This window comes from Balaenoptera acutorostrata, chromosome 3, assembly GCF_949987535.1.
Source record: "Balaenoptera acutorostrata chromosome 3, mBalAcu1.1, whole genome shotgun sequence".
NCBI classification, from domain to species: domain Eukaryota; kingdom Metazoa; phylum Chordata; class Mammalia; order Artiodactyla; family Balaenopteridae; genus Balaenoptera; species Balaenoptera acutorostrata.
In genome coordinates this window covers 10,764,138-10,790,542 of record NC_080066.1, presented here as the reverse complement: position 1 = coordinate 10,790,542, position 26,405 = coordinate 10,764,138, and the positions used below count along the sequence as shown (strand labels likewise).

Here is a 26,405-nt window from a genome sequence, read left to right as displayed (position 1 = left end):
GTAATAAACACAGAGTGATAGATGATGGGAGGATGGGGTTCAGTACAGGATACTCCTCTTAGGATATTTCAGACAGGGGAGAGGTATTGCCGGAAGTGTGGTGCAGGAATAGGCACGGCTCCAGCTGAGAAAGGCAGTGGAAGCTCGCCTGGCTGGCCCATCTGGGGAAGTAAAGGAGAGTGAAGCTTGGACATACCAAAAATTTAGAGGCAATTGCTAGGAACTCCTGAAAGCTAGAATTAAAGACTTTAGATCTGATATGAAAACAATAAGGAGACTCTATAATTCTTTGTTTTGGACAAAGAATGATCAAAATAATATTTTAGAGTTTTATTCAAATAAATACGTTCTCATATCAAAATTCATAGTATGAAACATCAGACTGTGAAATACTGATTTTAATCTGTGGGTCATCAGCTGATCCTGAAGGTCTCTTTCTTTCTCTTCTCATCCCACAGGTTGTTATTTTGTACTTTGAGCCAAGCACATTTCGCTGTATTCTCCTAAGATGGGTCCGTCTTCTCGGTTTTGCTACTGTTTATGGAACTGTCACTCTCAAGCTTCACAGGTATATTATGTTTTATTAGTTTTCATTCCCATGGGAGGATCAAAGTGTTTGGCTTAGCATGTAATTGCCAGCTCAGTCAGCCACTTAAATGGTTAAATTTCAGAAATTTAGATAGGAAGATGATATATATTTTTCCTTTTTAAGACAATATCTTTAGGATACTCTAGGAAAGTCTTTAATACAATTGAATTTGAACAACATGCTTTAATAGACTGTGCCATTGGTTATGGAAAGGTTAATTCTGAATAAAAAGTAAATTTAGAATGAATGTGAAACAGTATTTACTAGCTAAGAACAGGAAGAAATACGAAGACAATACAGCTGAAATAATAATCCAAGTCCAGAGCTACCAAAGAATCCTGTATAGTAGAATTCAGCAATATGCTTAGCTGACAAAAGCTATTGTCCTCCATTCCTGAGTTCCACGCCCCAGGGTAATCCCACTGATATTCTTTGGATGAATTTCCAAAAAATAGTATTCTTGGTTTCCCTCCTTACAGTAGGCTCCAGTGATTATCAACCTTATAAATTGGAGAACACTGTAAATTCCCTTATACTTTAGTTTCAAAATCACCTACTTTTAAGAAGTATATGATAAATACTAGGAAGAAAGAGGCAATAAAATAAATTACCTATCCAGAAAGGCTGGGGATAGCTGGAAATGATTCCAGGGCTTTCCCTTGCCTCCTCTTTCCAAGTTTTCTCAGCGTAGTGGTGCCAAAGAGCATAGGAGATAAAATATAAATTTCTCCTGCAGGATAACACTGTAGTTCTATAGAAGAAACCTTTTACGCTGATCAGCTGTAAAGCTGTTTTAATAGTCACAGTAAGCCATTCATATTTTCATGCTAATTTGACCATAAGTATTTCTCAATAAATGTATCTTGATATGACTCATAAAACAGTTTATCTTAGATGCCATAGTATGTGTTATATTTGTCTTTAAATGCCACCCCTTCACCCTTTCTTGAAATGTGATCATTATACTCTCCATTACACAAGCATCTCCATTTCTTTTACTATTTTTTTGTACTTATTTTAATAACTGGGAATGCTCCAGATTATCTTTTTGGAACAAATGTAAATGTCTTTAACTCTCAAGATCCTTTCTTATATATGTCATATAGTACAAAGTTTATTGGACTGGACTTCAGGAGGTCCAGTTTAAATCTCAGTTTAGCCTAGGAAATCATTTAGCCCTCTATTTACTACAAAAAGAAATGATTAGACTAATCTCTAATGGTCTTTCTGATGCTCACTTTATTCTTTCCACATCACAGCACACTTTGCTCTTGTGTCCTGTTCTTTAAGTACTTTCCGGTTTCCATTCCTTATATGATAACTATTTTTCGGCTGGTGCTTGCTAAAGGAAATGAGAAATCATTGACAGCCTATAATGGACAGTAAGACTTCTGGAATTTCCAAAAGAATGGGTGGCCTCTTGAGACTTGAGAATGATCTCTCTCCCTATGAGTCTAGCCCTTAGCATCTATTGGGTCCTCTATTATATGATACAGTTTGCTTATGTAATTATCTTCTTCATTTTTACCTAATTTACCTTCTCCTTGAAGTGAGGTCATTCGCAAGTGAATCCCATTCACAAGTGAATCCTTAGCACAATGAATGACACATGGCAGGTGCTTAATGCATAATAGTTGATAAGTGAATGAATGAAAATGTCAGATGTAGACTTGGAAGCTGCTTCCCACAGTTCCCTCCACACATAAAGCATTCCTATTTCCCTGACTCACTGTGTACTCTCAAGTGCCTGAAATACATGACACTGTGGTCTGTGAGAGGCTGTTTGTGGGACAAGAACACAGTATTAAATAACACTGAATCACAGAGTAAGAAAATTCCTTCCATTCAGGTTTTCTTTCCATCCCTCTGATTATTTCCAGGAGAAAAAATAGTTTGGAAATAGTAGGTCTTTAACACCTGCCGAACAGTTGCTAATTTTCCTTTACCACGAAGAGTGGATCAAGCTTCAGGCTCAGAGCTTCCCACTGCAATACTATCTAGATGAAATTTATTATCTTTATTTCACTGTATTTATTTTCATAGTTACATTCTATTTATGGATTACCTACCAGTTTTTCATTGAAAGTAGCAATATAAAGTTTTCTTTAAAATATTTTAAAGATTATTTTTTTGATGAGGACCATTTTTAAAGTTTTATCGAATCTGTTACAACACTACTTCTGCTCTACGTTTTGGTTTTTTGGCTGCAAGGCATGTGGGATTTTAGCTCCCCGACCAGGGATCGAACCTGCACCCCCTGCATTGGAAGGCGAAGTCCCAACCACTGGACCACCAGGGGAAGTCCCTTTAAAATATTTTAAAGCAATAAATAGAAGTTGATTTAAAGAAAATATTAGTTGGTACACAGATACAGGCAGAAATCTTGAGGGTGGCATACAAATGATTGGGACTTGGGAAACTAGATTACTTCATCATTCTTTTCTTTATTTTAAAGACTGTAATTAAAACGATTTTCTCTCTGACTGTGTGTCTCTAGAAGTCATTGCAGTGAAGAATTACCTACTGAAGGCTTAAATCGAGTGGAAACTATTTCTAGTTTAATGAGCTGAATTATTCTTATCCTGTCTGAACCATATGGCTGTGTATTATATTGTTTTTCCATATTGTTTAAATTTAACTGATTCCAATATTGTTTACGTCTATAAACTGAAGAATCAGCATCTCAGAGGAATGTGAGCAACCCGATGGAAGTGACTGGATGAACCAGCTTTGTATTCCCCATCCTTAGTGCTGCGTCCTGCCCATTTAATGTATTCACATATTTGTCAAGTGAATGAATGGGTGGATGGTTATAGTGAATGGAGCTGCAGGGATGTCTTTGGTTGATATCTCTTATAGTCAAGCAACGTGTTGTCCTCAAGAAGGGACTTTGAAGATTTTGTAGTAACATGATAGAGAGGAAAGACATAAATCTTTACAAATCCAAATTTGAATTTCAGTTCTGCCACTAATAACTTATACAACCAAGAAGAAATTATTTTAGCTTCTGAGAATCACTTCTCACCTCACCTGTGGAGTTGCTGTAAATCTTAAACATGATTGAAATATTTGTAAAATATGTCAAGTAGGGGGTTTTGGTTACAAACCACAGACATTGAGGATGGCTAAATTAAGCAAAAAAGAAATTCATTGGAAGGATATGGCGAAGGTCACAGAGTTGAAGAGAAAGCTAAAGAACCAGGCTTTGGGGCTTCCCTGGTGGCGCAGTGGTTGAGAATCTGCCTGCTAATGCAGGGGACACGGGTTCGAGCCCTGGTCTGGGAAGATCCCACATGCCACGGAGCAGCTGGGCCCGTGAGCCACAATTGCTGAGCCTGCGCGTCTGGAGCCTGTGCCCCGCGACGGGAGGGGCCGCGATAGAGAAAGGCCCGCGCACCGCGATGAAGAGCGGTCCCCGCACCGCGATGAAGAGTGGCCCCCGCTTGCCGCAACTGGAGAAAGCCCTCGCACAAACCGAAGACCCAACACAGCCAAAAATAAATAAATAAATAAATAAATAAATAAGAAAAATCCTTTAAAAAAAAAAAAAAAAAGCTATATAAAAGAACCAGGCTTTGTCAGACCTGACCCAAGGTAGCTTGAGGGATCAAGGTAGCCTGAGCTAAGGGATAAAGTCCCTTGAATGCTATATTCTCATTTTTATAAGAACTTCATTTTTTATTTCAAATTTTTAAAAAAAAGTAATACCTCTCTAGGCAGAAAATTCTAAGGCAGTTATCAGTACTGATAAATAAAGTGACTGTTCTAGTCCCTTGAGAATAGGATAAGCAGGAAACACCTGAGTTCTTGTTTTATTTCAGCCATTTCCCTCAAAGCTTAGTAAAATTGTTCAACATTTCTTCTTCTCTTTCCTGATCTCTCACTGATCAATTTTAGTGTTTACAGAATTCAGTAGCTCTGAAAACGTGAAGAAAATATGAAAGAGGAATAGGTTCTCAGTCTGTCACTAGAAATGATACTGTTAGCCTAGGACGGGAACTTAAGGGTTTCATTCACTTTTATCAAATCTCCCACCTTTTTCTTTAGTGGTCTCTCCCCACATTTGAGAGTCATACAGCCAAAGACTACCATACCAATCCAAAGGAAAATTGCAAGTCTTTTGTTTTTTAACAGTGCAATACAGAGGTGTAACAAGTTAGGGGAAGGTGGTGAAAGTGGTCCAGTCCTTCAGGGAGGAGTATTTTATCACTGACATTGTTTAGAATCACCAGCACATGGTGATGATAAAAAGCAGAACAGCTTTGAGTTGTCATTATTATTGCCTTAAATTCTCCACGGACATTATTACCTGCACCCAGGGCAGACAAGTCCCACCGCCCCACCTCACTGGCAGGCCATTCATGCAATGCAATTTATTTGAACCTAAAACTGTTTGTTTCTCTTTGGAGAAAGAAGGAAGGGAGAATGGGACAGGTTTTAGCTGGCTCAGTATGGATCATAAGGAAAAATAGAGCTGAAACAGGCAAAAATGAAGCAGGTTCATTTATAAAAAGAGTTTCCTTCAGTAACCATAGATCTGTTTGACTTAGCAGGTTAATGATGTAGGACAGATCTAAAAGAACATCTGGTACATCCATGCATGTGTGGGTTCGCAGAATACTTGCTAAGCTAGGTTGGTTGGTTGGTCGGTTGGTTGGTTTTAAGCAACCTGGAAAGGCAATATCTCTAGTCTCAGAAAATCTGAGTATATTTTCAGGAGGAAAAATGAGGAACTGTTTTAAATGAAAGGGGGTAGAGAGAGATTAAGAAACTTAATGCTAGAAGAACATTTTCCTATTCCCTGTAATATGATTTCTGAAAACAAATTGCCTTTTCCTTTTTCTAAGGCTAATCAAGAAAAAACAAAAGACTTTTCTGTACTATATTTAAAACAAATATTTAAGCAGGCTGCAAAAAAATCCTTCTTCTGGCTCTGGCCTAGGGATTTTCATTTCATGCATTATTCAGTACTGCTTGCTCTGGATGCAGCACAATTTGTAGCAGTTTTCTCTACTGCACTCATTAGCACCAAATATTTACACTTTGTGGGAACGGATAGATAGATAGATAGATAGATAGTTTTGTTTCCTAGTAAATTTTTTTATCGAAGTGTGGTTGATTTACAGTGTTGTATTAATTTCTGCTGTACAGCAAAGTGATTCATTTATACATATATACATTCTTTTTTATACTCTTTTCCATTATGGTTTATCATAGGATATTGAATATAGTTCCCTGTGCTATCCAGCAGGACCTGGCTGTTTATCCATTCTGTATATAATAGCTCACATCTGCTGACCCCAGCCTCCCACTTCACCCCTCCCCCTAGTAAATTTTGAAAGTGACTGAAAGATATTTATATTTATTTATTTTATGTATTCTTTTAAAGATACATAAAATACAGTAAGATACTTTAAATTTTTTAAAGGGCAAAAGGAGGACAATCTTTTTATCCATTTTCCCAATGACTAATGATGTTGAGATTATTTTCAGGTGTTTATTGGTCATTTATACATCACTTTAGAGAAATGTCGATTCAGGTCCTTTGGCCATTTTTTAATTGGGTTTTTTGTCTTTTGTGTTGCATTGTATGAGTTCTTATATATTCTGGATCTGAGACCCTTATCAGATAAATTATTTGAAAATATTTTCTCCAGTTCTGTGGGTTTTCTTTTTTACTTTCTTGATAGTGTGCTTTGATGCCAAATTTTTTATTTTTATGCAGTTCAATTTATCTATTTTTTCTCTTGTTACATATGCCTTGGTATGATATTTAAGAAACCATTGCCTAATTTCAGATCAGGAAGATTTATACCTCTGTTTTGTTCTAAGCATTTTACAGTTTTAGTTCTTACATTGGGGTCTTTGATTCATTTGGAATTAATTTTTGTATATTATGTGAGGTAGAGGTCTAAATTCATTCTTCTGCATTTGGATATACACTTGTCCTTAGGACCATTTGTTTAAAAGATTTTTTTTTGGCCGCACCATGCGACTTGTGGCATCTTAGTTCCCTGACCAGGGATTGAGCCCGGGGCCACGGCAGTGAAAGCACCGAGTCCTAACCACTGGACTGCCAGGGAACTCCCTTTTTTATTGAATAGATTTTTTTTTTTAAGATAATTTTTTCTTTATTTAATGGTTTTGGCACTGTTGTCAAAAATCAGTTGACTGGAGATGTAGATGTTTATTTCTGGATGATCAGTCTTATTCTGTTGTTCTATATGTCTACCATTATGCTAGTACCACACTGTTTTGTTAAATTGGCTTGAACCTGTAGATCAGTTTAGGGAATAATGCCGTCTTAGCAATATTAAGTCTTTCAATCCATGAACACAGAATGTCTTTCCATTTCTTTAGATCTTTTAAAATTTCTTTCAGTGATGTTGTAGAGATTTCAGCATACACATCTTTTACCTCCTTGGTTAAATTTACCCCTAGGTATTTTTTTGATGCTATAGTAAATGGAGCTGTTTAGTCAATTTCATTTTCAGATAGCTCATCACGAGTATATAAAAATAAAGCTGATTTTTTAATGTTGAACTTGTATCTTACAACTTCACTGAATGTGGTTTTTAGCTCAGATTGTGTGTGTGTGTGTGTGTGTGTTCTTTAGGGTTTTCCATATATAAGATCATGTCATCTACTAACAGACAGTTTTACTTCTCCCATTCCAATATGGATGCATTTTATTTCTTTTTCTTGACCAATTGCTCTGGCTAGAACTTTTGGTACAATGATGGATAGAAGTGGTGAGAGCAGACATTCTTTCCTTGTTTCTGATATCAGAAGAGATAATACCCAAGTTCCTTCTAGCTCTATATTTGACTTGCAATAGTCCTGTAACCCTTCCTTCTTCCTGTATTTTTTCATCATTATGCCTTATTCTGTCTACTTACAATCAGGTCAAAAGAAAGGAAGATTAGTATGAGATATGAGAGCACAAGCAGGTCACTGCAATGGACAAAAATACCTATATTTGGAAGGCTGAGTTGTGAGTTTTCCTTCTTATAATAGCAATAACTTAAAATAGTCACAACAGTTTACTGAACTTCACGTCTGATAAATGTTAACAATCTATTTCTGCCTAGGTGATGCTGATCCTTTTTAATATATACCCAACATCTACCCAGTGACCAAGAAGCAGCTTTAGGTTACTTCTGAAAATGAAATTTTGAGAAATTGTTGAAAAACTCAATAAACATGAGGGCTTGTGACCATTTAAAGCAAACTGAGAGGGAGTGACTTCAGCCCTTTTTGTGTTGTTCACTCTTAAGGCTCTTTTGTCAAGACTTGAGTGGCTTTATATTTATAAAAGAAAATAATCACCTCCTACTTTTCATCAGAAGCATTTATTCTCTGGAGTTTCTAAGAAAGTAGTAAAATGGATAGAAATTCAAGTCTAATGGAGAACTTCAAGACTTTAGGATTATTCCGATTAAATTAATCGAACAGAAGACTAGATGGCTTGAGGATATATATGTTCATTCCCGTTTAGTACACAAAAAAGATGCTGCTAAATCACAAACAGATGCAGATGTTCTGAAAATGGAAAACTTTCTGTTACTAGAGGCTTTAAATTTTGGTGTCAGCATAACAAAAACTCAAAAATTTATCTGACAGTTTAGAGCAGTCAGCCCATTAGAAGGACACCTACACCAGTCTTAAGCCTTTTGGGGAAAAAAGCTCTCAAACTATAGCCTTCGTCCGAATTTACCTAACGGATTTGTTAAAATACAGATTTCTGGGCCCTAATCCCCAGAATTTCTGACATAGTAGTAGGTATGGATGGGACCCAAGAATTTGCATTTCTAACAAGTTTCCAGATGGTGTTGATGCTAGTGGTTTGGGAACCACTAGCCCAGAGCAAGTGGCATCTCAAATGAGCCATGAAGAAATATGCAGAAGTAGCTAAATTAGGTGTTTGTATTGATGGAGGGAGGGGCAGTGCAGGAAGCTGAGGGCAAAGGTTCAGATAGAGGACTCTTGCATATAGTCCACAGGGACCCGCAGCACCCTAGGAAGGGAAGAATAGTGAGAGATGAGCATGCTGAAGCAAGGAGGAACCAATTTTTCAAGGCGTTTTACCATCGTAAGGTAGCTAGGATTTGGGTGGAGAGCCGCAGAAGGACTCTAAACAGGAGAGAAATGTGATTAGAGTGCAGTTTAAGAAGATCATTGTGGCTTCAGCGTACAGTGTGGACTGAAGGTCGGCAAGACCAATAAAGAGACTGGTTAGGAAATTACTGAAGACAGAGGTTGATGACCAGGAGCTGTATAGTGGCAGTGAAAATGGAGAAAAATAGAAGGACTTGAAAGATATTTAAGAGGTAGAAATTAAGTTCTTAATCATGCATTTGGTGTCCGGAATGTAAATGAGAGAGAAGTATCAAAGTTCATTCCTAGGTTTCTGCTTTGAGCAATTAACTGGTACTGGTCATTGAGACAGGTAACACAGTGGGTTAGAGGAGAGAGGAGTGGAGAGAGTGATGATTTTATTTGGGGAACCTGTTGATGTCCAGTAGGTCACTGAGTATACAGATCTTGAGCTCAGGAGAGTGATCTAAACCAAAGTTACAGATTTGGGACTCACCAGCATGTACATAATTGAAGCAGGATTGTGGATGGAATTTCCCAGTATAATCTGTAGAGCAAGAAGAGAAGGTGACTAAGTTTAGGAGATCCTTGAGGAACACTGTTATTTAAGGGGAAGACTGAGGCAGAGAACTCTGTGACAGAGACTGAAAAGCTGCTGACAGAGGAGTAGGCAGAGAATCAAGAGAACGTGACATAATGGAAGCCAAGTGCCTCCGCCACGCCAAAAGCTGGAGAGAGATCAAGTTAAATAAGGAGTAACAGTATCAATTAGATATTTGAAGCAGATAATCGATAACCTAAGTACAAGTCCTTACAGTGGAGTTTTATGAGCTCAAACTAGAAATGTGGAACGTGGAAAAGTAGAGGCAGACATATAGTGACAGTTAATTCCTGGGTTTCCCCCTTTTTTTTTTTATCATTTCAACATGATTTCTATGAATTTATCTACTATTAATAATGAGAACTGAATATATGCTTTAAATATACCTTTTTATATTAAATTCTGGAAATTTTTTGCAGTCCTCTTGTATACATTACTGCTTTCCTTTAGAATAGTGAAACCTTCTGAACAGATGGTAGCTTAAAAATTTATCTGTGGAAAAAATAGTAGGAAAAGTAATCGATATAAGTTTAATTATTGCATTTTTTCTACAGCTGTATTTCATATAAATGTGTGGCTAAGGATTTCATTTTTAGAACTTGGTTTCTAGGCAGTGAACCCTAGACTAACAAGAGCTCATTTTTTAAAGATATAGCAGAATTTTCTCATTTTATTTTAAGGCAATCCTAGAAAAATGCATCTTATTCCATTTTACAAAAACCAATATCCTGAAATGGTTAGATTGCTGTGCAGAGTTGTGTTATTGTATTTTCTAGTGTTTGAAAGCCAGTAAAAGCAGTAACAGGAGACTCATGGGAGCTCTGCTTTGGCTTTTCCTCTCTGGAAATGAGATTTGGGGATCTGTGACAATCTTGAGTTCTCAGATTTTACAATAAATACCCATGGGGTCATCTGGAAAGCATGAAAATTTCTGATAATTTAGAAGTTGGATTTCTTGATTAAAAGATTACCATACTGGGATCATATAGATTTCCTCTGCAAATGACAAACTCATCTGGTTAAGAAGTATTTTAAAAATTCAATATTTCCTCTCATTGAGGTTTAGAGTTTCTATGTGAAAATCTTCCAGTATCAGAAAAATAAATGATTTCCCACATATTGGCCGGAAAGAAAATATAAATCATAACTATTTTTCTCTGAAGCAATGGTTCTCAACCCAATGAAACCCTTCGCAGTAACTTGAAAAATCCCTGGGAGTCCCTGTGGGTTGAAAAAAAACTTCCCCTCTTGCCAAACATTTCCACCCACTGTCCCTCAAAGACAACTTACATTTCCCTGCTTTGTACTTTATGTGATTCCCTTCAGCTAGAATGTCTCCTTATATCTTCTCCACTTTCCTCCATTTCTACCTACTGATATCCATCAAGACCCAGACCAAGTAGCACCTATTCTATTAGGTTCCTAGACTTACTAACTACACACAACAACATATAATTATATGCTGTTTTATATGGTAGCTATTTACATACTTATTTCTAGTTAGATTGTAGGCTTCTGGAAGACAGGAATCATATCTTATGCCTTCCATGATGCCTAGTATGATACCTCGCATATGGTTGTCACTACATAAACCTTTGTTCATTATAATTACATTTCAGATATTCAAATATAGTCAAGCTAGAATTTGGAACAATTCTCTCTTTTTCTTTTGGCCCTAGCCAAAATATTGAAGACCAGAAAAATGGTTCAGAGTCCCTCTTTTGAGATCCTAATCATTCAGAATTTAGAATTCATCCAGGTACAACCAGAAACAATTATGTGCACATAGTGGCTGCAGGTTTCTCCTACAAAAAATAAGATTGGCACTGGCAAGAATATTAGTTTTCCAAGAAATTTCTCTCATTCCTAGGATAGAGTTTTTGAATCTTGATCTGCTGATTATAATAGAAGCCTTCTTAATGGATTAGTGATTGGTCAATTAATGAATAAAGTTTTTTAAAGTAGAAAGGGGTTAAAGAAGTGTATAGATACTGTAATTTAAGATACAAATAATCACTCACCAATATTTTTGAAGTAAGTCCTCTTCTTTGACTGTGGATCTAATTGTTCTCTTTGTAGCATAAATCACTGCAATGTATTATCTATTGTTCATAGTTTTGGTTCTTTAAGTAGGAGTGAGAATCTAAAGAGTTTTTGTTTGTTATTTTGAGGTAATCTGAGTGTAGACTCCTTCTGGATTTTGGTTTGTTGACCACCGCAATATATTAAAATTTTTCTTACTTTCCCCTAAGTTAACAGTTTCTTTTAGTGACTCACCTTTATGGAGTCCTTCCAAAGCATTCAAAATAGAATTTTGTACAAATGTCTCCTTTGCTTACACAGTCAATTTAGTTAAATTATATAAAATGATAACAAATACTCTTTTATCACTTATATGTGGAATCTAAAAAAATAAAACAAACGAATGTATATAACAAAACAGAAACAGACTCACAGATACAGAGAACAAACTAGTGGTTACCAGTGGAGAAAAGGAAGGGGGGAGGGTTAAGTTAGGGGCATGGGATAAGTGATACAAACTACTATGTATAAAATGGATAAGCAACAAGGATATATTGTGCAGCACAGGGAAATATAGCCATTATTTTATAATAACTTTAAATGGAGTACGATCTATAAAATATTGTATCACTATGTTGTATGCCTGAAACTAATATAATATTACAAATCAACTATCAAGAAACAAAGATGATAACAGTGGACATAATCTGGGGACAAGTACAACTGATTCTTAACAAGTAGCAATTCAGCTAGTTGGAGCAAAAGTGTTTGAGGCATACTGGAGAGAGACATTGCGTTCGCTGCCAGTACTAGCATTCAGCATGACACGGGCCATACTCAGTATGTTTCACCCAGGGAATGGAAAGTAACTGCTAATCTGGTGAACTACAGATCTTCCTTGACTTTCAGTGGAATTATGTCCAGGTAAACCCATTGTAGATTGAGAATATCGTAAAGTCGAGGATGCATTCAGTACATCTAACATCATAGCTTAGGCCAGCCTACCTTATCCGTGCTCAGAACACTTACCTTGGCCTCCACTTGGGCAAAATCATCTAACACAAAGTCTATTTTGTAATAGAGTGTTGAATATCTCATGTAATTTATTGAATACTGTACTGAAAGTGAAAAACAGAATGGTTGAATGAGTACAGCATGGTTGTAAGTGGGTCAGTTGTTTACCCTTGTGATCGTGTGGCTGCCTGGGAGCTGCAGCGTCAGGAGAGAATATCGTACCACGTATCACTAGCCCCGTAAAAGACCAAAATTCAAACTCGAGGTACAGTTTCTACTGAATGCTTATCACTTTATGCCATCATAAAATCAAAAAATCGTAAGTCGAACCATCTTAAGTTGGGGACTGTCTGTAGTTAAATGGTGAGTAAAGTGATCTTCTTTTGTACTCTTGTTTTATACTAATACCTTACTGACATTGTTCCACATAAAAATTGAGGATAAGTATTTTATTCAGAATTAAATAACTTCATGCTGTGTGTTAGGTGAAGGACAGTGGGGTTAAAGATATGCAGGGGGGAAGGATAAATAAGAATCTGCTAGGAAATAACTTTCTTTACTGGATGTGTTGTGTTAATTTGGAAGAGCTATCAAAGCCCAGCATTGAGAGAAAAAATAGTAAAATACGTCTAGGTTATTTCAGGTGTGTATGTTTCATTTCCATATTTATAATGATTTTTATGAATATTTCATTTAAAATGTTGAAAGAATCAGACAGAGGAGGAAATAGAAAAGTTGGGAAGATGAATTCATTTTTGCCTTTTGGGAATTGATTATGGATACCCTTATAGTATCATAAACCACTCATGGTAGATTATGTCAAGCCACAATATTGTGACCTAAAATATCAGAATGAGAATGGGGAGTTAAAATCAGCTAAGAATATTCTGGAGATGAAATTAAAGAAAGGATGGCTGGAAAGATCCCTATAGTAAGGTTGGATTTTGTCTTCACACCATTTTTAGAGATGGAACAGTTCTTAGATATCATGTAATCCAGTAGGTCTCAACTCTGGCTGTGCATTTGAGTCATATATACAGAAAAAAAACCCCAAATTTTAAAAATCACTGCATTTCTTATAGGTCATATCCTCTTCCTTAATGCAATAATCTTATTCAGGGGTATTTAAATACCCATCTTATTGTTTTCATACTTATTTTTGGTAATGTGACAAAATGACTATAAAGGGAGGCTATATAAAATGATTTTCAGAAAATACCTTTTATAACATTCTACTGTAAAAAAAAAATAACTGGTTTAAGGAAGTCTTTGACTTAGTATAATATTGTAAAACCCAACTACTCACTTTTAGGACTATTTTTTGATCCCTCAGAAACCCTGTTTGAGCAATGTTTGCCTATGGATCTTTCTAAGGTCCTGAGAGTTTTCCTTGAAATATTAAAACATACTCAAAAGAATTCCATCCTACACAAATCTGTTGACTCACTGACCCCTAATGCAGGATATTTGTTCTGCTATTGGAAGGTAAAGTAGAATGAAATTCAGTAAAAGTATAGGCAACACTGTTGTTTGTTTTTTATGTTAAAACTCTGCCTAAGTAGGTTTGGGTGGGTTTAAATATCACCTAGAAAAATGAGATATTTTAGAATTTTACTTTCTGGTTGTTAGGTTGCCTTCACATTTTGATGTCTTGTTTTTCCAGGGTTTTGAAGGTGTTTCTTTCACGAACAGCCCAACGGATTCCATACATGACCGGTGGACGGGTCATGAGGATGCTGGCAGTAATACTCCTGGTAGTGTTTTGGTTTCTCATTGGCTGGACTTCATCTGTTTGCCAGAATTTGGAAAGGCAGATTTCACTCATTGGCCAAGGGCAAACATCAGATCACCTCATCTTCAATATGTGCCTCGTTGAGCGCTGGGATTACATGACAGCAGTTGGTATGTGATCACTTGCTTTGTGCGATTTTGTTCTTTGCCCACTAGCATTAAAATGGACTTCGTTAGAAGCCTTGCCAAGCCCTTTCACAAACCCTAAAGGAATTTTACCTAATATGGTTTTGGTGAAACAATATTATGAAAAGATAATAATGACATGCGGAATGCAAACTTTTTCTGAGAGTTTCCATCTTTTTCAAAGGTGTGTAGCTTTGTTCAGAAAATGTAATCAAGAAGGAGAAATGCAGTCAGTAAAGGCAACTTCTTTGTACAGAGAGACTTTCTGCTTTCCGTCCTGTCAGTGTGTCCCTATTTGGCTAACAGTAGCTGTTCTCTTGACTTATTTCTTTAGCTGGGAGGAAAAAGGAAACGTACTGGTATTTTTTATATAGTTTTGGTCCTATGATATATCAGACTTGGTATCTAGAGCACTCTAGGCAAAATTTCTAATTTATCTTTCCTCTAAAGATAATTTATTGGGAATTCTCTGGAGGCCCAGTATTATACAAACACAAAGCTATGCTCCTTGGAGGTAGTAAGTTATGTGACTGAGAAACTGGAGAACTTGGAAGAATCCCATGATGTGTTGGGCCAAAAACAGATTATTTTTCTGGTAGCTCAGTTTTTTGAAAAATGAGGAAGAGAAAAATCCACAGGAATTTTTCTGTTGTTACTATTGGGCTATTTTAAACTAAGCCTCCAAAAGTACAAAAACCCTTTATTATTTTGTTGTCATTCCCCTCAGTCAACCAGGGACAAATCTTAATTTTATTTGGCAAAAATAAACCCATGAATTTATTCCCATTTTCTGTTTCCCCCATATTTGGCAATTGTTCGTTGAATGTTCACATTTACTATTTTGCTAGAAGCTAATGTGTATTTAGTTTACAATTTAAATGGAATAATATTTTTCTGGACAAGATATTTTAGGAATCTTATAGGCCTGATATCTGTAATAATAAAGCAATGTGGGTACATAAAAATCAATCATCGTTGTTTTGATCAGTATCAAAGTAGATATCAGTAGTTTCGTATCAGGAGATATCAATATCAGTATCAGAAGATAAAGCATAGAACTAAGGTAAGAAGCAATTCCGATTCTGACTTTAGTCTGGATATGAAAATTAAACAAATTGTACAGATATAAAATTTCTACTTAATAGAAACCTATAACATTATTTTACGTTCTTCAATCCAAGTCAACCAAACTAGGGAAAATCATTTTCCAATATTACTATGAAGAAAAGCCCATTAAATTTCTTTTATGTTTTACAAAGAATATAATACTGAAATTCATAATGAGGCATCATTGGGTAGGCAATGAACAAGCGGAAATGAGCCCAAGAATTTGCATTTGTAGCAGGTTCCCAGGCAATGCTGCGGCTTCTGGTCCTGAAACCGCACTTTGAGAAGCACTGCTCTGAGTCTTTCTCCATTCTAATGATTCCAACTCCAAAATCCCTGAATTTGGGGGGTGTGTGTGTGGGTATGTGTGTGTGTGTATCTCCTAAAAACAATCTATTAATAGATTGAATTTATTGATTTATCACATCACTTTCTGGTTCTCCAGATTCCTTTAACAGGTTTTTAAGACTCACAATAAATGTAACCATCCAGCATTATTTACAATGTATTTCAGCATTACCCTCTTTTCCAGTTAGGCATTTCCTTCATGCTTCACACAATTCCCAGCCACCTCCACCACTGTTCCTGTCAAAGGAAATGTTCTCTATACCTCTTTACAATATTCTAAACTTCACCATGCCTCAAAGAACTTCCCTTTTATACAGATTCCTGGGTTCAGGTCCGAGTGGTTGTCTTCCTTTATTGAACTACCATTGTACCAAGAGTCTTTACCACCTAATTTTGCTTTTTAATAATTTTTAACAATTCTCACTTATCTATGTAAACCAATAGTAAACTACCTGATGAGAGGAATAAGGCCTTTATATATTTTATATCTCCCGTAAAGTGTTCAACACCTTACTAAAGACATTATAGGTATTCAGTGGATCTTGTTTATCATATAAAATTCTTACTTATTTATAAAGAAAGTTTATGTAAAATAAATTGCAGGTTACTGTCAGGTATGTATCCCTACTTATTTCTATATAGAAATCACAGATGTGACCTTCTTTAGAGTGTAAAATACTGGAAAATAAAAGACTAATGATAGGGTGCAGAGATCAAGAGGTAAGAAGTTAAATGTTTGGTGGTGGTGTTTTTACTATCTTCCAGTCATTGTTTTTGTCCTATAAACTTCTGCAACACCTTAGTTTCAAAAATTACACTTTTCTTGCAGTAACACAATTGTCTAAACAAAAGTCAAGACACGTGATTTAACAACAGGAACAAATATTTGAAATTAGGACCATCCTGAAAACTCAGAGACATGTGGTTGCTATGAACTTTTTTTCACACTGCCCTACAGCGATTTCATTTCTTTCTCTTTCTGCATGTGGTATTAGATATTCCATATTTAACCTCTCTTAATTTAATGTTTGCTAATGTGTAACATATACCTCTTTTCAGTCCTCTTTATATATTTCTATAAGTAGCATGTTTACCATTAGATTTTTTTTATATCCAGGCTGTTATTCAAGAATAAATCCATGTATCTTCAGTCAGCCAGAAAGAAACATGTACTGAAAGCTAAATTATTCCCCGTTTCCTAAACAGAAATGTTTCTGTGCAGGGGGAAGGATGTGGAGAGGCTGGAGATAGGTTTTACCTTAAAGTTGTTGTGAAAAATCTTTGTCAAGAAGCTTAGTGTCAGAAGTCAATTTAGAAAAAAAAGGAAAAGTGATGGTTAATTTATTGATAAACATGTGTTCTGGATCACCTTTACTCGTCAGAAACAATCTGTTTTTTTAAAAAATGCAAAATAAAGAACCATTTGAAAGAGTGTGATACTAGTTTTCCCACTGAAGTAGAACTCCAGTTAGAAATATGGGTCATAAATTTAAAGAATGGGTCCTTTCTATTTTTGCTTACTGCACGGGTCTGCTCAGACCTGCCCAGGTAGGTGATTTTCCTACCACAGGTGTTTCAGAAGGAGGAATCAGGTATAGAAAACTACTTGGAAAAACCTCTCAACCTCTATGAGCCTCAGTTTCTTCTTTGAGGAAATATCTGAAAACATAGGAAATATTTCAAAACATAGAAATGGAAGAAAAATGACTTTCAGAATCCCATTATTATTTATGTCTGTTTATAATTCTCAATAATCATTGCTTGTCCTATATTAAAAAATGTGAAGTAAACTTTAATGGAAAGCAAATAATTTCTAAACATTGTGACTAGGAAAGACAGGTGAACATTGGCCAGAGTGAGAAACACTTTACAGGCCCAGTAGTCTGTTTTTTAAAAAAAAGATTTTATTTTATCTCTTGGAAAGAGAACCTCAAAATTTGGATGTTCCAGAATATTTCTAGATCAGACTAGAATTCCTGGAAAAACTTAAGCTGCCATACTTCTTTGAAAATCATCTACATCTATAATAAAGATAATACCGCAGTACTTATCCTAGTCATCTTTATATGACTCAGCACTTCTCTAAGCGTGTTTCAGTATCTTATCTGTAGCTCACTGAAGGCAAAAGGAAGGATTCTCACATCTGTTCACTCTCTTTCCTCTCCCAACCTAATAGCTAGCTATCTGTTTTTCACAACATCACCTGGATGGTTCACCCTATATCCGTAGCACCTAACAAAGTATCTGTCAGTTGTAGGCTCTCGAGAAATATTTGCTGAATGAACAAAGAAGGAGCTCAGTTTCCTTTATTGTGTAATGTTTTCTATGGTCAGGGTTAGACCAGTGTGAGGAGACACATTAAAGCTAAAAATCCAGGAGTTACACAATTGTCCCCAAATCAATTTTAACGGTAAAGTGTATGTTCAGATTGGGGAAGGTGTTTTTGAGCAAATTATGTAAACTAAAATGACAGTCCCCAGCCCTTTTATGAAATTTGACCTCTGACTTATCCAAACTATCCAGTCAAAATAAGAGCTTGGTACAAATTTGGCATGGCAAATCAGAATTATAATTTTTAAAATACTGCATAGTGCATTTACAAATATTGAAGTAGAATAAAACTGATTTGCTTTTGATAAAAAGTTTTATTATTTCACCATTCTCCTAGAGCTGTGTAAAGAATAAAGGAGTTGGGATGGGCAAACATTCCCCTAAATTAATGGAGAAAGCAAATAACTATCCCAAGTCATACTCAGTTTGAAAAAAGTTGGTAGTAGGATTATGAGATTTTTTTTCTGAATCTGTGTATGCCAGTTAGTCAATTGGTAGTCAGTTGTTCATGTTCAGGATTTTTCACAATAGCAATAAAATTTATCATGGTTAAAAAGTTAAAACTTCATTACCCCGTGAGTTTCCTAGTTGGTTGGTACAAACTGACAAATGATTGGAACTGACTTCTCATGTCTGAATTACCTTCCTAATGTCAGAAGACCACATCTTTACACCTAGATTTAGAGCTTGCGGCCAAGGTCCTCCGATGTATAGCTTCCAAGTGTGGAATACATAAATTCGATAGCAGAGGTGGTAACACAGTGGGGTTCATTCTTCTGTATACTTAGTTGTTTAGCAGTCAATTTCTGACTACATGTTCAGAACATAGACAACATATTGAACCAGCACCGGTGACCAAGGTAAGTTAGAGTAAGTGGGCAGATTCTTACCTTGCCTACGAGAAAAAGCAACAGCGCTGCAAAAAGTTGACTGCTGAGGGATGGCAACCTCAAAGACATTTAGAATTTCTGTTCCATGGCTGAATCTCTGGGTCAAACTTTAGTTCAGATCTAGGCAAGCACTGAAATGTTTTCTTGATTTCTTCCAGAAGTTAGGTGGTGATAATCTAATGTGATTAAAAATGGACATAATTCAGAATAAAGCTATTTTGCTGCCTCCCTTAGCCAGCACAAGAAGATATACAAAAAGCTCGATCCAGGCTTCTCTTTATCTTCTATTATTATCTGTATCTCTGATATGGCCTAACTCTTCTCAACTGCATTTACATGATCTAATAACTATCCCCCGACAAGGACTGTTTTATAAATTAGGATCTTCCCCCATCTCTTCCTGGTTGTGAAAAGTCCACCAGTATATGAGGTACCTCATGGTTCTGAAAACCCCTTAGAACTTGACATCCCTTGCTTTATGTTTTATTTACCAAGTTTACAAAAAGACATAGAGAGAAATCTAAGCAGTGATTAAACAGGTATGATAAGCTTGGGTTCACATATTCCATTTGGGAATTTTAAAAGATTTGGTTGCTTTCAGAGAATTCCAACATTGATTTCCTTACTGTTCAAAAGTACTCATTTATTTCCATGAAATTTCACATGGAATGTTTTCACCACAGAAAATATAATCTTTTCTCTTCTTCATTAACATGCTCTTTGTTCTCCTCTTTCCTGGTATAATATTTTAAACACAAAAAACAAGCAATGTGTTCAGTAATTTAATTAGTTGTACACCAGTGTTTAGAAGGAACTGAGAAGAATACAGTAACTCTTACTGAGTTATATAGGGAAATTCTAAAATAGCAATTGTTTCTAAGGATTAAGATACTTAATCACCCCAGAAGATTAGGCTATGTTGTGACAGGTGAAATGTGACATAAGCACCCTTTAATGAGTATTGGGGAAAATAGATTAGACTTCCTCTCCATCTGACTTAGATTAATGTTCATGATTTAGGATCATTTACATACATCTTTTTTTATTCTAATGTACCATATGCCTTAATCCGCACTGCATCATTGGTTACCATTTTTAAAATGTATTTTTAATTTTCAATCAAAGGATAAAAGCTTGACTGCATTGACAGGCTTGGGCTATGTCATGAGAAACTCACACATACTTTCTGAAGGTCTTGCTTGAGTGCTTTTAGAATGAGTCAAGTGGAGGTTATTTTCCTTTTTTGTCTATGTACTACATCTTCTGAAAAATATTTTACTTCTTTGAGGAGTATTTATTTGATGCTAAAGGGCTGAGAAAAAGGATAAATTAATGAATTTTTGTTCCTTAATTTTATCCTTACAGTGCCATTTTTCTTTCTGGAAGTGAAAGGAATTTTGTGATGGGGTCAGGACTGTCTTGGGATGGTAACCCCCACTACAGTCATTCTAAAACCACTCAAGCTAGCCCTTCAAAAGTACATGTGAGTTTCTAGTGATGTCGCCCAAGCAAAGGCAATTCTCAATGCCGTCAGTCTTCCATAAAGGATTGAAACTTTAAAATACATATTTAAAGTGGTAACAAATAACCCCAATTCCAACTCCCACCTCAAACAACACACAGGCAAGTGGCAGGGAGAGAGAAATGGAAGGGACATTCCTGGGAGACCCAGCCTGCTGCCCTGACCTTGACCTTGTGCCCTCCGAGGCCCTGATCTCATCCTGTCCCTCTCTTCTGTCTCTTCTCGCATTCATGACCTTTAATGTGTGTGCATAAGCTTGGAAGAACCTTGGGTTCACTACATTTCTGTCACCCCACCTCAAACTTTAAAGATCTTAAACACATATGCCAGAGAGAAGGGAAAGTACACTTCCTGTCCCTTCCCCAGTCCAGTGGAGCTTGTGAAAAACTTGACCCCAGGTCTAGAGCTCTGTGAAAGGGAGCAGTAAAGAAAACCCAACCTGCAGATGTACTCAGGGCAGTTCTGCCTAGAGCTCCCGGCAGCGAGTGGGTAAGAGGATAGGACAGTTAGGTCGCTGTATGAACTGTAAAGTTTGTTTGATTAACAACAGTGTTCCTTAGTATCGCCACACAGTGTCTCTGACCCAAACTTGAAATTTCAGCATTCAGAATTCTGCCCCAGTCATTTTTAAAGGAATCAAATGTAGATAATGTACAAAATGCATTCAGGACAGCACCTGGCACATTCAACAGATGTTAGCTATGAAGTCAGACGAAATAAGGGACAAAAAGTACTTTTGAGTACAACTCTTTTAACTACCACTGGCTAATTCTAATTAGTATATTAGTTGTTTAAAACACAAACAATTGTTGCTTGAAAAAATGTTTATTTTCTTCAGTAGTATAAAAATACTTCCAAGGATTTTGTCCACCTCTGCTAGTAATAAAGCAAAAGAAAGTCTCAGTCGAAGGATGTATTTTAGGGAACCCTGGTCAGGAACCGGGAGACCTGGGATCCAGGCCCTGTTCTGCTGTCTTCACGATGAGTCAGCAGGGATGGAGCTAGCTTCTCCATGGGCGTATCCTACGGCCCAGCTCTGCCCACCCCTGTGACTTGCTGCTCCCAGGAGCTGAGAAGGGAACAGACATTCTGGCCCCCGGTGTCCTAGTGGTGAAATACATTGCAACATCCATCTTCTCCATGCTTCTCAGGTGAATAAACTGACTTCACCACAACCAGGATAACTGCAACTCACCAAGCAACACTTTCACGGCCACATCCACACACTGAAAAATGTACCCGCAGACCACGTGGTCTCACAAAGTCACTTCACCCTTTAAAATTCTACCAGGACTATCATTCTCATGGTTTTCATCATTGTACGTCTCATAACTGTCTTTATTTTAACCAAAGAAAAGGCAGAAAGCCTCCAGAATATCAAGGCTTCTGTTTGCAGTCAGACCCTGGAATGATAGAATTTGAGCTGTTCTCAAGCATTATTGAAGTTGTTTGACTTAATACTTAACCATAACTTCTATGCAGCCCACCATACTATTAGAATAAAAACAGAGTAAGTTTACTTTGACCATAAATTTTCTAAGTGGATAGGATTTAGAGAAAAAGAGAAGACATTAAAAGACACACTTGGAAAATGAAACCTAAATGCTTCCTGTATGTATTTATTTGTGCCATGTAAACTAATTTTTAAACGAGCTAAGAGGCATAAAATGTTATTAAATACAAAATGCCTTTGCAACATGGCAAAGCAGGGGACCACAGCTTGAGGGACATTTGTACTTTGATGTTGTTTTTCTCTCAGCCCTTGTGGGTGCTCTAAGATCACAGATCTGGGACATCTTCAGTGGCAAAGAACTGATATTAATTCTCACTTCTTTGCTTGACCCAGGCCTTTGGAAAGATAACTTGAAATTACTTTCATTATGGCATATTAATTTTTTAAAAGCTATGGTAGTTAGCTTTTAAACTGAGTGTTATTCCTTATAGGTTAAAAATAGAATACCTCAGTTTTCTGAAAGCCCTATTTGAATCTTTAAATATGAATGCAATTCCCTTTTTAACTATACCCATGCCTCCCATCAAAATCATTTACCACCAGAAATTATTTTTTAAAGCAGAAGCACAACACATATTTCAGCTCCCATGCAATAACACTGCAAAATTTGGTAACATCTGCATATTTTCTTTACTAATTGCAGTGTTAGTCTGAAGTTAACTATATTTTTTTTCAGCCAGAGCATATTGTTTGATATTGCTAATGAAATGATTTTAATGTTCAGCTTAGCTATTAGGAGGAATCTTATTTTGTCTTATATTTTTAAATGTAATTCTCCATTGTAGCACACTAATTAACCTGATAACTACTTCTCTTTAAAAAAAAAATCTTCAGTGTAACGTTATACGAAAACACTGCAATAGGTGGCAGGGGATAGTGTTTTCATAATTCAGCTACATGTGACTCCTTCAATTACAGTATATTTTTGTACTAGCATTGTTTAATAATATTTTTTGGTTCTGAAGAACCTAAGGGCAGGGCAGGAATAAAGACGCAGATGTAGAGAATGGACTTGAGGACACGGGGAGGGGGAAGGGTAAGCTGGGACAAAGTGAGAGAGTGGCATGGACATATATACACTACCAAATGTAAAACAGATAGCTAGTGGGAAGCAGCCGCATAGCACAGGGAGATCAGCTCGGTGCTTTGTGTCCACCTAGAGGGGTGGGATAGGGAGGGTGGGAGGGAGACGCAAGAGGGAGGAGATATAGAGATATATGTATATGTAGCTAATTCACTTTGTTATAAAGCAGAAACTAACACACCATGGTAAAGCAATTATACTCCAATAAAGATGTTAAAAAAATAATAATAATATTTTTGCATTCATCATTCTTGTGTGCCAAGCACAGTACCACACACCTAGCAGTCTATCAGTAAGTAGCAATTGCCACTATTAATAATAATGCCAGTATGATCTTTAGATCGTGTATATAGATGGATCATGTATATAGATGTTAGATTGGTCTAGACATCCATCAGTGTTAGATGGAGTGGTAAGGTAACAGAAAGCCTACATCTCTAATGACGTGAAACTGATATCATTTATATTCATTCAATTCAACAGATATTTATTAAATCTTATCCATGTGTGATCAGTACTGTTGCTATCATCTATGTGGGCAAAGACAGAAAAAATAAATGAAAGACTCAATTCTTGCCCTGAAGAAGGTCATCACAGTCTGGGCTCCAGACTCCATGAACAATTTTCTCCCAATTATATATTGTGTGGCATTATTAGTCTCTGCATTGTGTAGTATAGACAGTTAAAAATTGTAAGAGATTAGAGGAAGGAAACTTCAGTGTAAGTTAGAATCATTTCAGGTGGCCTTGTGATGGAAGTGGGACCTGAATCAGACATTGAAAAATTGGTTAATGTTTAGAAATGTGGGTGAGAGGAGATTTCGTATGTGAGCAATAGCATGAACAAAGACTAAGAAGCAAGAAGAATCTTTGGAGTGTTCAGAGGACAGTGAGTCTTCCTGCGTCAGCTCAGAGTTCATGATGGGGAGCTTTGGGAGATTGTGTTGGTTGCATAACATGAGGTAATAGAGGGCAAGGAGTAAAATAATAGTGAGCTACTAAAGATTGCTAAATGAAGATGCATGCAGCTCCTCACAGAAGGCTAACCTGAGGGCCAGAGACTAGACAAGAAGTCAGAGTCTAAGAAATATACAAGCACAAAAGAATAAGGCCAAGCAATGGGACAGCTAACAGGAAGCCTGGGTGGCAAGAAAGTCTTGAAATTTTCTTGCAAGAAAGTCATCAAAGTCATGAAACTTGAAACATGTCTGCCCTAGCAGGAACCCCTGTAGTCTTCCTTTGGGAGCAGGAATTATTCCAGGGTCCTAAGTGGGTATGAGTGAATCTTCTAATGGAAATACGAATCAGTTAACCCAAATGGAGTGGCAGAGATTTGGACAAATCCTGATACGATCAAAGTGGAGCTTCAGAAAAATGAACTTGTCACTGTTACGAAGAATGAATTAATAAAGGGTGAATCCAGGTTTAGATGGGGCAGTTGATAAATAATTGTAACAAATAAGGAGTAAACTGGTAGGAGCTTAGGCAAGGATTATAATTGTGGACATTGAGAGAAGTGATACATACGAAAAGTAACTCAGGGTAGAAATGTGTCAGTGAAAGGTGGCACTGAGATTTCAAACCTGACTGAAGAGGCAATAGTAGTAGCATGGACCAAAGTATAAGCCTTAGGAAAGAAAGTTATACACGAACATGTCAGTATTTCCTGATTTTCCTTTTCCTGATCCAGTAGAGCTAGGCTGGAAAGAACATTCACAGACATGGCCAGTGGCCAACGTACAGAATAATTGGGACCTCCACTCTAATCTCATGGAGACCTTTGAGTAAGGTTTATTTCCCTTTAACTTCTGACCACATTAGGGTTTTAGAGTAACTCTTGACAGATGTGTTTACTTAAGGGATTTTCAATGAGTAGGGCACTGCTTATTGTTTAAATATGGTAGAAATATGCTGAAACTTTGGCAGGTAGAACACCTGGGCATATGGGACTGGAAATCAGTGTTTCAGTATATAAGTAGGTTACCCCTAGGTAATGCATTTGGTGAAATGTTTTCTCCAGATTAGAGCTTTCTTTTTGTTAATTAGATGTCATGTTCCCATGAGGTCATGTCACTAAGACAGATAAAATGGATGGTAACAGTTACTGCTCAGAATGAATTAAAATAACAATCAGTTTAAAAAAAAAAAGTCTAAGGAGATGTTTAACAATAAGAACCAATTATTTAACATCTGTTTTATTTATTTATCTGACATCTACTCTGTCAGAAACTCTTAAGTGCTTTATAGCCATTATTCGATTTCATTAGCAAATAATTCCATGAAATATGTACTTTTATTATCCTCATTTTCCAGGTAAGGAAACTGTGACCAGAGAGGTTAAATTGCCTCAGATTATGCAAAGTTAATTAGGGATCCAGCTAGAATTCCCCATCAGGTCTAGTGTGACTCTGAAGCCCTGTCCTTAACTGCTACACTATGCTTGTCTCTTCTGGCTTGAGCAAGCAAACAAGGTGATTGTGAATTTCACTAAGCCTTTAGCATATACCCTCCAAAGATAGGATGTCTGTCATGTGTGAAGAAATAATGGTTCAATTATAAACTATGCCACTGAATGTTTAGCAGCCGATTTTCTCACATCTCTGGCAATGGGTCTTTATGTATTGAACCAGACTCAATGCAGTAAGAACTTAAATTTCTAGGAGCTGCATATAAACACATTATAAACTTTTGTTGCCCTGAGGACTTTATTGTGACCCAGATGCTCTATGAACAGCTTAAACTTAGGTTGGCAATGTGGAAAATTATTTTACAGTTGTTTTAGGAAAAAACCAGGTATTAGCGCACACACACACACACACACACACACACAAAATCTGAGATGCCAAACACTATTTAAAATTTTTTTTTAATTAAAAAAAACCACAAAGTGTACCTGTGAAAAAATCCTCTATACACTGAATAAAAATGTAAAATAAATATATGGCATAGGTATTCATATATGAACATTTTGTAGGCATCTATTTCTATGTGTTTCTATCCTAGACACAAAATGCATGCTAAAGAGCTTAAATTTTACTTCTTTCTTCACCTATAAAACTAACAGAGAATTGTTTGTTTGTTCTTCTCACAGCTGAATTTTTATTCCTCCTATGGGGTGTTTATCTCTGCTATGCGGTGCGAACGGTCCCATCAGCTTTTCACGAGCCGCGCTATATGGCTGTTGCAGTTCACAATGAGCTCATTATCTCCGCTATATTCCATACAATTAGGCAAGTGATCTGCAGAGCCACTCAATAACTGTTTTATTTTTCTGATGTGTTGCAGTTTAATTTAAATAGCAAAATTGGATAAGATGCATAATGGAAAGATGTAGGAAGGATAGTGTTTTATAAGTTGACTAATTTCTTTGT

The 26,405-nt window shown here is 36.5% G+C and overlaps 1 protein-coding gene across 1 annotated transcript in view; it reads left to right on the top strand.

Annotated features, from left to right (window-relative positions):
* Positions 1–26,405, top strand: part of GPR158 (G protein-coupled receptor 158) — a 344,117-nt gene that overhangs the window by 302,818 nt on the left and 14,894 nt on the right. Inside the window, exons 6-8 of the mRNA XM_007189896.3 lie at positions 459–568; positions 13,987–14,225; positions 26,126–26,264. Coding sequence (XP_007189958.3) covers positions 459–568; positions 13,987–14,225; positions 26,126–26,264 — 488 coding nt within the window. The remainder of the gene's footprint in view (positions 1–458; positions 569–13,986; positions 14,226–26,125; positions 26,265–26,405) is intronic.